General features: G+C 38.4%; 1 protein-coding gene across 1 annotated transcript in view; it reads right to left on the bottom strand.

Moving 5' to 3' along the window:
• LOC124596268 (arylsulfatase G-like) overlaps positions 1-13,750 on the bottom strand; it is a 114,915-nt gene that overhangs the window by 26,620 nt on the left and 74,545 nt on the right. The window contains exon 6 of the mRNA XM_047135342.1: positions 12,223-12,410. Within this exon, the coding sequence (XP_046991298.1) occupies positions 12,223-12,410 (188 nt within the window). The remainder of the gene's footprint in view (positions 1-12,222; positions 12,411-13,750) is intronic.

The raw sequence follows: 13,750 nt of genomic DNA, 5'->3' as shown, positions 1-13,750 counted from the left end.
CAGCAATTGCCAGATGGTTCATGGCAACTGCTTGCATACTTCTTGTTTAAAGTGTTACCATCACATAAGATGTGGAGTGCCTACGACCGTGAACAACAGGCTGTGTACGAGATGGTTAAATACAGTAGAATCTTGCTAATCTGGCCATTCCTTGCACATATGGGTTCCTGGTTAGTAGAAGTGGTGGATTGTTGACAGCATATTAAATTTATTGTAATCACTTGTATATTAAACTTCATTAAATTCAAAGACAAATTCATTTTCATAGAAAACTCAGTCCTTGAGTGTGTATATATACAGCATATCACTCACTATGAAACATGTCTCAGATTTTTAGTTGTTTCAATGATGATACATTATGACAGCAAACCTTATCACTCAATAGCTTTACAAGCATTACATCAGTACTGCACATTTCTGATTGCATAATGTACTCCAGGAAGATATCTGCAGCTTCAGCACCAGCTGCATGAGATATCCTCATGCTCTACACTCTTACATCCTCTTCTAGATATCTTTCATTATAACTTTCTTGTAGGCTTTTGATTATGTATTTGTCTGTTTAAGGTTGGTCATAAATAGTGGCTCATCCAGAAATGGATTTCTATAAGCAACCAGTTCAACTTAACTCTAATTTTGGGTTTACACTTGATGTCTCATATAAAATGTTTTCTTTTAGAAGCGGTGACACTGAACTGTATAGAAAACCACAGTTTCAAATATGTGTAAGATTTTTAAACACTGTAATTAATTAACAACATTGTTGCACGCAAGAATACATTATTGTGTGCATCAGCGACTAGAGGGTGGATGCGGTAAGATTATTGGAGGTCTGGACTACTGGGGGCCAGATTAGGAAGAATTTACTGTACTTGAGGCCACCGATAGAAGCAAGAGAATTTATGATCAGATCACAAACCATTAATCTATGCCTTCAAGCAGGACAGCAACAATAATTGCTATCCTTGAGGAAGACAATTTAGTAAGGATATTAAACACATTTCTGGTATTAATAATGTAGTAGCTGACTGTCTCTTGCACACCAGCATATTGAGACCTATAGATTTTTCAGAACTGGCCAAGACTCAGCAGGAAAACCAAGAGCTTTGGACTTTCAGTGACGCCACTTAATTGTTACAGTTACAACTTGTTAATGTTCCTGGAGAAGAGTCCAACTATTCTGTGATGTTTTGCAAATAAGATCAACCAATTCCTACTTGTCTTGTTTTGGCAGTCAGTTTTCAACAGTCTCTGCAGTCTGTGTCACCCTGGAGCCTGTACAGCTTTACATCTGGTGTCACAGCATTTCATCTGGCTTGTTTTGGAGGAATACTGACAGGAGTGGACAAGGACATGTCCCTAATGTCAGCATCATCAGCCGTCAGCCCATCAACAAATGGAACGACTGAGCAACAGCATCATTCCCTGAAGGCAGCATTCCTGTGCCATCAAATTTCTTGAATTTCCATGCTTTTGATAGTTCTCCTTGTCCTACAAGCCACATACTAGCTGGACATGGAGTCCTTAGTTGCAGATATGGTCCATGGCAAAACATTGTGTCTTCCTGGAAAATTTGTCAATGCCAGTTCTCTACAAACATCAACACAGGACCAGCCGGATTTTCTACACCAGTTAAGAGAGCATGTCACTCATATCCAACCTTCCAAAGCATCAAGACATGTACGCCAAACAGTTAGGTTCACCATGGCTTAGACAGCTGCTCACATGTAACACTTCAGACAGAGAGTGTCAAGCCACAATTGGAACCCTGTTACACTGTCTCATACCATATCTTAAGAAGATGTACTCAAATGCTGCACATTGTGGTAAATTGCAAGTACACAACCATTTCACTCTACTGTGTCAAGCCAGCATGCATTTCCTGTGAAGCACCTCCATCCACAATGGCATCAAGACCTCAGCATCCTCCAGTGCCAGCATCACAATCTCCACTGCAGGTGCAAAACCCAATGAGTGCAGAGCACCTACTAGTATGCACAACCTGTTCTAGCCACCACATCAATTTTCCTGCCTGTTTCCAAGATGATGCACTGCATCCACTGAGAAGGCTGATGTAGCATCTGCTACACATGTTGTATGTCATGGTTGCAGCCATCAATCAAGAATCACACCAACCAGAGACATTATTTGCATTCTGTTGTGCAGAGTCACATGTATGTGGTGACAAGGTAATCATAGCCATTAAGGAGCTTCCGAGCCAGCCACCAGGGCCACTGTGTTTTTGTATGTTCTTATGGTTTTTCTACGTGTTGTTTATTCTTTGGTGTGTGATTTTTATATGCTTTTGTATGTTCCATGTTTTTTGTTCTATTTTTGCTTACTGTCACCCCTTGTTACAGTAATAATGAGCAACCTTTGTCTCAAAAATATTCTAATGATCAGGAATGATTTTGCTATTGTGCTAATTGTTCATCACCATCTATTTGTTGGAGTGTAATGAGTTCCTTCTTCATCCTAGATAATTAAGCACTCTAATTCATAAATAAAGGATTGCAATACAGTGCAATCTCTAGTCTCAAAGTGAAAATGTTATTCAGAGGTCAGTCAGCCCAAATTAAGAAGAGCCTGACAATATTATTAAAAGTTGATTGAGTCAGGTACGTATTTTGCTGAATTTTGTTTAAAAATACATGTCTGCTGTAATTTTGTTTACATAAAAGCTATCAATACACTTTTTAAGATCCAAAATGCATGTCTGGGCTCTTACAGAATGATAAAAATATATTATTAATCACATTAATGACATACAAAAATGTAATAATTTTAATATTTGAGTAACCAGTGTGGTACAAACAGGCCAATAATACAATAAGAAATGTATGATACTGTTAGACAAAAATCAAACAATGGAAAATCCAGGATGGAATGTAACAATATGAGAGAAGGGAAGCTGCTACTCACCATATAGGGGAGATGCTGAGCCGCAACAGGCACAATAAAAAGATTCACACAATCATAGCTTTCGGCCATTAAGGCCTTTGTCAGCAGTAGACACACATACACACACGCACACACACACTCATGCAAGCACAACTTGCACACACATCTGCAGTCTCAGAGAGCTGAAACTGCACACTGAGTTTAGGCCAGGAAGGTTACAGGAATGTAGGATATATTGCAGGGAAAGTTCCCACCTGCGCAGCTCAGAAAAGCTGGTGTTGATGGGAAGGATCCGTATGGCACAGGCTGTGAAACAGTCATTGAAATGAAGGATATCTTGTTTGGCAGTGTGTTCAGCAACAGGGTGGTCCACTTGTTTCTTGGCCACAGTTTATTGCTGGCCATTCATGTTGACAGACCACTTGGTTGTCATCCCTCCATATAATGCAGGACAGTGGTTGCAGGTTAGCTTGTAGATCACATGGCTAGTTTCACAGGTGGCCCTGCCTTTGACTGGGAGGATGTATGGGACAGGGGTATGAGCCATGAGGTAAGGGGTTGGGAGCATGGATTGTGTCAGGATGGAAGAGTATATTGTGTAAGTTAGCGGAATACCAATGTGGGAGGGGTGGGTAGGATAGTGGGCAGGATGTTTCTCTTTTCAGGGCACAATGAAAGGTAGTCAAAACCCTGGCAGAGAACGTAATTCAGTTGCTTCAGTCCTGGGTGGTACTGAGTTACGAGGGGAATCCTCCTCTGTGGTCAGATGGTGGGAGGTGGTGGGAGACTGGAAAGATAAGGCATGGGAGATTTGTTTTTGTACAAGGTTGAGAAGATAAATACGGTCTGTGAAGGCTTCAGTGAGACCTTCAGTATATTTCGAGTGGGACCACTCATCACCGCAGATGCAATGACCACAGAAGGGACTGTTTGGTATGGAATGGGTGGTAGCTGTCAAAGTGGAGGTATTGCTGGCGGTTAGTAGGTTTGGTATAGACAGAGGTACTGATGTAGCCATCTTTGATGTGAAGATCAACATCTAGGAAGATGGCTTGTTGTGTTCAGTAGAACCACGTGAAGCAAAAGGTGAGAAGTTGTTGAGGTTCTGGAGGAATGTGGATAGGATGACCTCACCCTCAATCCAGATCACAAAGATATCAGTGAATCTGAACCAGGTAGGGGTTTAGGAGTCTGAGTCTGGGTTTTTAGGAAGGATTCCTCTAGATAGTCCATGAATAGGTTGTTGTAGGGTGGCGCTATGCGGGTGCCCATAGCTGTACCCTGGATTTGTTTGTAGGTAATGCCTTGATTGCTCCGAACTGCTCATCTCATGCCCCATAACCCTGTTATAGACCTAGATGCAAGACCTGTCCTATACATCCTCCCACCACTACCTACTCCAGTCTGGTCATGAACATCACCTACCCTATCAAAGGCAGGGCTACCTGTGAAACTAGTCATGTGATCTACTAGCTAAGCTGCAACCACTGCGCTGTGTTCTATGTGGGCATTATAACCAACAAGCGGTCTATCTACATGAATGGCCAGCGACAAACTGTGGCCCACCCTGTAGCTGAATACACTGCCAAATATGACATCCTTCATTTCAATGACTGCTTTACAGCCTGTTCCATATGGATCCTTCCCATCAACACCAGCTTTTCTGAGCTGTGCAGGTGGGAACTTTCCCTGCAATAAATCCTACATTCCCTTAACCTTCCTGGCCTAAACCTTTGTTAGTCACTGTCCTCACCCATCCAGCCCCTTCTCTGTTTCCATTCCAGCACTACAAAGCTGTCATTCCACCATCACACTCAGTCTTTTTTACTTCTCTCCTTTTCTACTACATCTCCGCCCTCCCCACCTTTCTCTGCCCTCTGTCTAATCTGCAGCACTTAACTGTCCACCATGCCCACCATACTATCGCTCCATCTCCCCTCCTCTTTACTCCCACCCAGTCACTACTCCCATCATGCACTGGTGCTGCTGCTTGCAGTGTGGTTTCAGTTGCTTGAGACTGTGGTTGTGTGTGTGTGTGTGTGTGTGTGTGTGTGTGTGTGTGTGTGTGTGTCTACATCTATTGTTGATGAAGGCCTTAGTGGCCAAAAGCTTTATTTGTGACAGTCTTTTTATTGTGCCTATCTGCAATTCAGCATCTCCACTATATGATTTGTAGAGGGTGTTTCTTACGATGTTAAGTTTCTATCTCAATAAACAAATACTGTTTTATGATTCCAGATTCTAATCACTAACACAGTCTTGAAATAAAACAGTGGAAAATCCTAGATGGAATAATGACAATATTGTGAAAAAGATACAGTGTTACTCACCATATAGCAGAGGGTTGAATGGCAAATAGGCATAACAAAAAGACTGTCAAGTAAGCTTACGGCCAAAAAAGCCTTCTTCCAAATTAGGCAACATACACAGACACACATGCCCACTGCCTTTAGCTGCTGAGGCAACCAGAGAAAATGCTCTGATGCATGTGAGATGCATTTTTGTGAGTGTGTGTGTCTATGTTGTTTAATTGGAAGAAGGCTTTTTTGGCTGAAAGCTTATTTGTTTGACAGTCTTTTTGTTGTGCCTATCTGTGACTCAACATCTCCACAATGTGGAGATACTACAATACTACAGACAGTCTTGAAATACATACACCATAATAACTGCTCACAGTTTGTTTACATATACATGCAAGGTTGACAGTTCAGTATATAATTTTTCTCACTCATCATTGTCAGTACATTACATCTATATCTACAGGGATACTCTGCAAGTCGCCATACAGCACATGGCGTATGGTACCCTGTGCTACTACTAGTCATTCTCTTTCCTGTTCCACAAGCAAATAGAGCAAGGGAAAAGTAACTGTCTGTATGCCTCCATATGAGCCCTAATTTCTTACATCTTATGTTCCTGATCCTTACACAAAATGTATGTTGGCAGCAGTAGAATCATTCTGCATTCAGTTCCAAATGCCAGTTCTCTGTATTTTCTCAACAGTGTTCCTCAAAAAGAACATCGCCTTCCCTCCAGGGATTCCCATTTGAGTTCTTGAAGCTTCTCCACAGTACTTATGTGTTGCTTGAACCTACTAGTAATAACTCGAGCAGCCTGCCTCTGAACTGTTCTGATGTCATCCTTTAATCTGACCAGGTGTGGAACCTAAATACTAAAGCATTTCTTAAAAATATGTCACACTAGCATCTTACATGTAGTCTCCTTTATAGATGAACTACACTTTCCTAAAATTCTCCAAATAACTGAAGTCAACCATTCACCTTCCCTAACACAGTCCTCACATGCTTGTCCCATTTCATACTGCTTTGCAATGTTATGTCCAGATATTTAAACAATGTGACTGTGTCAAGCAGGACACTACTAACACTGTATCTGAACGTTGTGGGTTTGGTGTTCCTACTCATCTGCATTAGCTTACATTTTTCCACAATTAGAGCTAGCTACCATTCATCACACCAACCAGAAATTTTGTCCAAGTCATCTTGTATCCTCCTACAGTCACTCAACTTCAGCACCTTACTGTACACCACAGCATCATCAGCAAATATCTGAAAATTGCTGCCCACCCTTTCTGCCAAATCATTTATGTATATAGAGAACAACAGTGGTCTTATCATACTTTCTTGGGGAAGTGCTTGTCTCTGAAGAACACTCACCATCAGTGATAACATATTGTGTTTTATAACTTAGAAAGTCTTTGAGCCACTCACATACCTGTGAACCTATTCTATATGCTCATACAGCCTGCAATGGGGCACTGCTTTCTTGAAATCTAGAAACATGGACTCTATGGACTTCATCCATAGTTCACAGAATATCATGTGAAAAAAGGGAAAGATGAGTTTCGCATGAGTGATGCTTTCTAAAACCATGCTGATTTGTGGACATAAGCTTCTCAGCCTCGAAAAAGGTTATTATATTCAAACTAAAGTAATGTTCAGGGATCCTGCAGCAAACCAAAGTTAGGTATTTTGATCTGTAATTTTGAGGGTCCATAGTTTTATCCTTCTTATACAATGGAGTCACCTGTGCTTTTTTCCAGTCATTTGGGACTTTATGCTGGATGGGAGATTCACAAAAAATGCAAGGTAGGTAAGGGGCCAATGCCATAGAGTACTCATTGTAAAAGGACCTTGCCATTTATTGACTTTCAAATCTTTCAGTTGTTTCTCTATGCCAGGGATGCTTATTACTATATCATCCATACGGGAGTCTGTCTGATGGTGAAATGATGGTGTGTTTGTATGATTCTCCTGCATAAACGATTTGTTGAAAGCAAAATTTAAAACTTTGGCTTTCGTTTTGCTGTCTTCAACTGCCACACCAGACTGGTCAACAAGTGACTGGATGGAAGCCTTAGACCCACTTGGCAATTTTATGTAGGACCTGAATTTTCTCGTATTCTATGCCAGATGCTATGGTATGATGATGGTAGTTGTTACATGCTTTGCACATAGATCTTTTCAAAGACATGCAAATCTCTACTACATCTACAACTACATCTACATTTATACTCCACAAGCCACCCAACGGTGTGTGGCGGAGGGCACTTTACATGCCACTGTCATTACCTCCCTTTCCTGTTCCAGTCGCGTATGGTTCGCGGGAAGAACGACTGTCTGAAAGCCTCCATGCGCGCTCTAATCTCTCTAATTTTACATTCATGATCTCCTCGGTAGCTATAAGTAGGGGGAAGCAATATATTCGATACCTCATCCAGAAACGCACCCTCTTGAAACCTGGCGAGCAAGCTACACCGCGATGCAGAGCGCCTCTCTTGCAGAGTCTGCCACTTGAGTTTATTAAACATCTCCGTAACGCTATCACGGTTACCAAATAACCCTGTGACGAAACGCGCCGCTCTTCTCTGGATCTTCTCTATCTCCTCCGTCAAGCCGATCTGGTACAGATCCCACACTGATGAGCAATACTCAAGTATAGGTCGAACGAGTGTTTTGTAAGCCACCTCCTTTGTTGATGGACTACATTTTCTAAGCACTTTCCCAATGAATCTCAACCTGGTACCCGCCTTACCAACAATTAATCTTTGCTTGTCATTATTTGTGTATTCTCTTTTGAACTGAGAGTGAAACAGCCTCTGCTTCCTCAGCATTTTCTGAATTTAATTATTAAACCATGGTGGGGCTTTTCCATCCTTAATCCACTTAATAGGCACATAACTATCCAGCCCATGATTTACAATCTATTCAAACTTTGCCCATAATTCCCTACATCCCTCTTACTGGAACTAAGTGATGTCAGTTCACTGTCCAAGTGAAATGTTAACAGCTTTTTATCTGCTCTTTCTAGCAGAAAAACTGTCCTAGCCTTCTTGCCTGATTTATTAACTTTTTGTAACTAGCTGCTATAATGACATCATGACCACTAATCCCCATCTCTATACTGACGCTGTCATTAATGTCCGGCCTATTTGTAACTACAGGGTCTAAGATATTTGCATTGTATGTGGGCTGATGAATTATCTGCTCAAGACGGCTTTCAGAAAATGTGTTAGAAAGCACTTTGCATGGCTGTCTGTCTGTAACCCCCCCCCCCCCCCCCCTTTCTCATGCAATGAATCCATACAAATCCCAGTCTATACTTGGTAGGTTAAAGTCGCCTCCACCTAGTACTATATGATTTTTGCACTACTGACCATACCTCCTGCTCATTCAGATAGCATCTCTGCACAGTACACTTCACATAGGCTTTCAGCATAGCCCATGCTCTTGACTGACTATAACTGTACTAGACTGGACCTGAATTTCAGTTAACCACAGCTGCCTCCTCCCAACTCATGTCTGACAATTGTTATTTATGATTTTACTCATTGGCTTTGTACTTTACAAGAGAATTCTACAATAACTAATTATACAAAAGAGGTAACCATTCCAGTTTTTAAAGATCATTTACTTCATGTGCACAGTGTTTTGTCTCCTTGTGTTTTACATAAAAACGAGATGCTACTTTTTGTATCATAATGATACCATAACTTTCATGTTCAATAAAATTCTCTGCATTCTAAGAGAGCCACTATTTATAACTAATTTCACAAAAGTTTAAATTGTAAACATTTCCTTTATGAATCTAAAAATATATGAAATATGAGAACATCACTGTGGCCAGAAAAGTTTTGGCTACAATATTATAAAAACAGAATTTAAAAATATTTAGCAGTTTGTGTCTTGAAATTTTATCTGAACTATTAATAACTTTTGAATTATGGACATTTGAGCTGAACTAATCACTTTCCCAGAATTATGGACAACTGGTCTACAAAGTTACTTGGTTTCAATTTTGATGCTTGTAATTTTGTATGGTGATGACTTTACGATATCTTCAAATCTTGATATCGTCTGAAAAACTTCCTTTAAGTGAAAAAAATTACACCACATTGTCCCTGATTTCATACAGTACATCTGTGTAATAAAACAATAATGAGGGTTCTCTGTAGCACATTAACTGGTTGAATGAAACATGCTTTGTTTCAAACCCAATCCTTGTTTACACTGAAACCTCCATCCCTGTTAATCAGGTTTTCTGATATCTTCATTTTGACAGCTTCCTTAACTATGCTGTCTCAGAATGGCATTTGCACCTTGATAGTGGTCTAATCATATTTCATTTCATGATTATATTTGAGGCAGTCCTCATTGATAACTCAAACTGTAAAGATGTGATATTAATAACTCATTGTTTGACATAAGCTGCTTAATGGTAGTAGTTTATTTTACTGCTCTAGTTTTGGGTGGTGTCTGTATTACAAAAGACACACCTTTCTTGTAATACATTACTACTATATACAGTGGTGTTTTATGAGTATGTGATGTTTCGTATCATTGTAATGTGACTTCCCTTGTACGTAATGCTTTTTAGTGAATGTCAGTGTGATATTTCAAAATAATTGTAGAATAATATGGTTATATGATTTATATGTATATAAATGCAGTCAGCATAAGGTATTTTTTACAATAGTCAATTAATGTACATGCAAAGATTATTATTTGTTATGTATCACAGAATTTGTAATTCTACTTCTGATTTATATTATCTCTATTAGTACAACAAAGAAATGTGTTGTGACTAAAAAAATACTAGTGAAATTTTCAACAATTGTTTTGTCTTTTAGGTCAGTCTTTTTATTTAAAATATGTTTGGTTGTTTAGTTGGATGTGTTGCTGATGGGGCTTGCATCTCTCCTTGACTGTCGTAATAGTCTGCCCCACATAAGCTTTGCCACATTTCCACATTATGCAGTACACGCCAAACTTTTGGAGATTTTAATATTACGAATAAGACTTTTTATTTGTCTTGGTATGAATCATATACACTGGTTGCCATGTTTCTGTAGTCTACATCGCAGATCCCATGTGTGGGCAAGTGCTTCCTCTGCTCTCTCCGCTCTCCCCACCTCCCCTTCATTTGTGGAGCCATATGATCTCCACAATACTAGAAGCAAAAATAATTTCCATATGGACTGCATCCCTGTTGAGGGCTCAGAATGGAGTTTAATGTTCTGGTGCAAAAGCCATCAACAGGTTGATGGAAGGCATCAAACAGGAAACTGGAAGTAGTTTCTTAGCTTCTCCTTCTATGATTTATGAGAATGTTTGGACTTGGGAACATGAATTTCAGTCAACACTATCGTTCATATTAAACATGTTTTTAGCTTTAGCAGAGTATACTGGTCACTGAAATCAGTCTAGTTTCATAAATGCTTTGTATGAATAAGTAGATAAAAACAGGCTCTGCGTAGTGTAAGAGGAGGAGCAGTAGTTTCTATTTTCAAAGTAGTTCCTTTTTATTTATAATATATATGCAAAAAGCCATCTATCAGTGTTTTTTTATAATAATCAGTACAAATAGATTAACATTAGTTTTTTTCTATACTTCACAGAACAATCTCATAGTGGCTGCTTCTGCCTGTTAATGTACAACCTGAATCATTCCATATTCCTGAAGTCTCTACTTCATGATGGGATTTTTATGAATCCATGTTATTTGCTGCCAGTAACTGTATTGAGTCATAGCACCTGACAATGGGAGATTTTCTCCTTTGATTGGTACAATGAAAACAAATGAAACAAATTGTCTTGAAGATGGAAGTCAGTCATTGTGATGCTACTGAAGAAACAAGTTTTTTTGGAGAATGAGACAATTGGATCCCTCTGCACAGACTAGTACATTTAGTGAACTGAAAAGATTCAATGGATTACTGGCTTCCCTAAGAGCTTTTATCAGATTTTTCTTGTAAGAAAAGTTTACCATTAGTGAATATCATGTAAGGTGACCTAGTAAGAGAACATTTAACATTCATATTTTTTAACAAATAATTTAGAAAGCTTAATTCCGGATAACCATCTATATTCCACATTGCAGGTGATGAAAAAGCATAGTTTTACCAGTTTAATCCTGAGAGTAGGATGGAGTTATGTATTTAAAACTTGCTCACTGATCCACTAAAAGTGCAGTTAGCAGTGTTGCCTAAAGAATGGAAAAGATATTCTTTGTTGTAAAAGAATACATTGCCACAACCACACCAAAAGAAAGGCGCTTATTATCCACATACCACATCAAAGGAGTATGTCTTTGTATTACATGTTTTGAAAAATAAAAAGTAAGTGACTACTGGGGAGCTTACCATGAAAAGTTTTTTCACCATGAAAGTGCACATGTTCATTGGGTGGCGAAAAAATAAGTATTTCTTCAGCAGGCCCAGTCTGATCATTTTTGTATCCACTCTACAGTTCAACATTGTCTCATTTTATATCTTTTCATACCAAAAAGGAAAATAAACATGGGGATGATTTTCAGATCTCAGAAGTAATTATTCTGCTTACAGAGGTTTTTAACCGAAGTTCCCAAGAAGCACAATGAGTGCCTTCACTGAGAGCAAAGTACACACAGTTGTGGAAGAATACTTTGAAAACATGTGAAAGTAGGTTTTGAATGAAGCTAGGATCATCATTATTTTCTTAAAAATTTCTGGGTGTCCTCCCATGCGAGTTCTAACAAAGCAGTTAAATAATTTTTTCATAAAAAATTAATATGTGGGTTTTCATTTCAAAACTGTGAATATATTAGGGTTAACCATAGTGTTTAATGTTTTTTAACTATGTGAGTTTTATAGTGTATGTAGCACATAAATGCTCTGGTTCATATTTTGATATACAGTTTAATCTCTTAGTGTAAAAAAAAATTGGTAAATGGAAAACATCCTACTTTTAAAGTGCATAAAATGTAACACCCAAATAACAGCAAGATATCATTAAGTTCTGCAGAATAGATGAAAGAACTTACTTAATATCCAGACCAAAGTGTTTCTGCTATGATTCATAGCAACTTGGACAACCCTCCCAACAAGCCAGTCCATTTCCAGTAAAGTGTCAGCAAATGTTCCTTTTCCAGTAATGTTGTCAAAAATGGGTCCATGTGCCAATGGTACATGAACATGTTGCAGAGCAGCATATAAGAAGAAAGGCTCTGTACTGAAATTTCAGAAATGTTATGGAAGTTTTTATGCATTCTTAAACCAAGACAAAGAAAGTAAATTTTAAAGTATTTCACAATAATTTGTTACATACTGCTACACTGCTTCAATAATTGTTCACACAAATAGTTTTTAATCTTTAATGGTAACTGTGCCAGTATTATGAACAAAAAGTGAATGTATTATTATAGCCAGTATAGAAAAGAAGACATTAAATGACCGAAGTTATATAAATATACACCTCTATTAATTAATAAGATGCAGCAATATTGTGAGAAGGATAGTTGTTACTCACCATATAGTGAAGATGTTGAGTTGCAGTTAGGCACAACAAAAAGACTGTCATAAAATAAGCTTTCAGCCAAAAAGTCCTTTGTCAAAGTATGTGTGTGTGTGTGTGTGTGTGTGTGTGTGTGTGTGTGTGTGTGTGTGTGTCCAACATTTATTTTTGACAAGGGCCTGGTTGGCCGAAAGCTTATTTTGTGACAATCTTTTTTTGTGCCCATATGTGACACAGCATCTCTGTTATCTTTTTCATAATATTGTTAGATTCTATCCTATATTTTCCATTGTTTAGTTAATGAGATGCTGAGGAGATTCGAAAAAATGTATGACGAGATAAAAGAAGTTACTTGGTTGATTAAGAACACAATAATTTAATTTTAAATGGGGACTGGAATTCCATACTGGGAAAAATAAGGGTACAAAAAATAATAGGAGACCATGGACCAGGCAAAAGAAGGAAAAGGAAGGTCACCTGTTAAAATATTACACTGAGCACAACTTAATTATTGCTAATATTTGATTTGATAACCATGGAGGAAGGTTATACATAACCAAAGATTTAGAAGACAAAGATTTAGACAAAGATTTAGAAGCCAGATTTTAAACTGAAAAACATGTTCATGAGATGCTGATTATCAAATGAAGAACCTGCAAAAAGGTAAGAAATTAAGAAGACCGGATCTGAATAACCTGAAACAACCAGAAATTGTTGAGAGTTTCAAACGGAACATTAAATAAGTGAAACAGAGAATAGGAATACAATAGATGACTTGGTTACTTTTGAGAGATTAGACAGTGAAGGTAATAGGAAAAACTAGACAAATACACAAGGCCTAGTGGAAGTCCTTGGATAAGGCTGTCCTCGCCTATGACTTAACATGAACATGGAACAGAACAAACTCTGCTATGCCTTAAAACACATTTTAGTAGTTGTACTGTCATTCAAAGAATAATTCATGCCAAATTTCAGTGTATATTAAAGTAATAAATGTACATTTTAGAAAAAATTTGGAAGTAGTAGTAAATCAGCATTTCTGATTTACAGTTACTGTA

This window comes from Schistocerca americana, chromosome 2 (assembly GCF_021461395.2).
Source record: "Schistocerca americana isolate TAMUIC-IGC-003095 chromosome 2, iqSchAmer2.1, whole genome shotgun sequence".
Taxonomy (NCBI): domain Eukaryota; kingdom Metazoa; phylum Arthropoda; class Insecta; order Orthoptera; family Acrididae; genus Schistocerca; species Schistocerca americana.
This window is presented reverse-complemented; position numbering and strand designations above follow the sequence as displayed.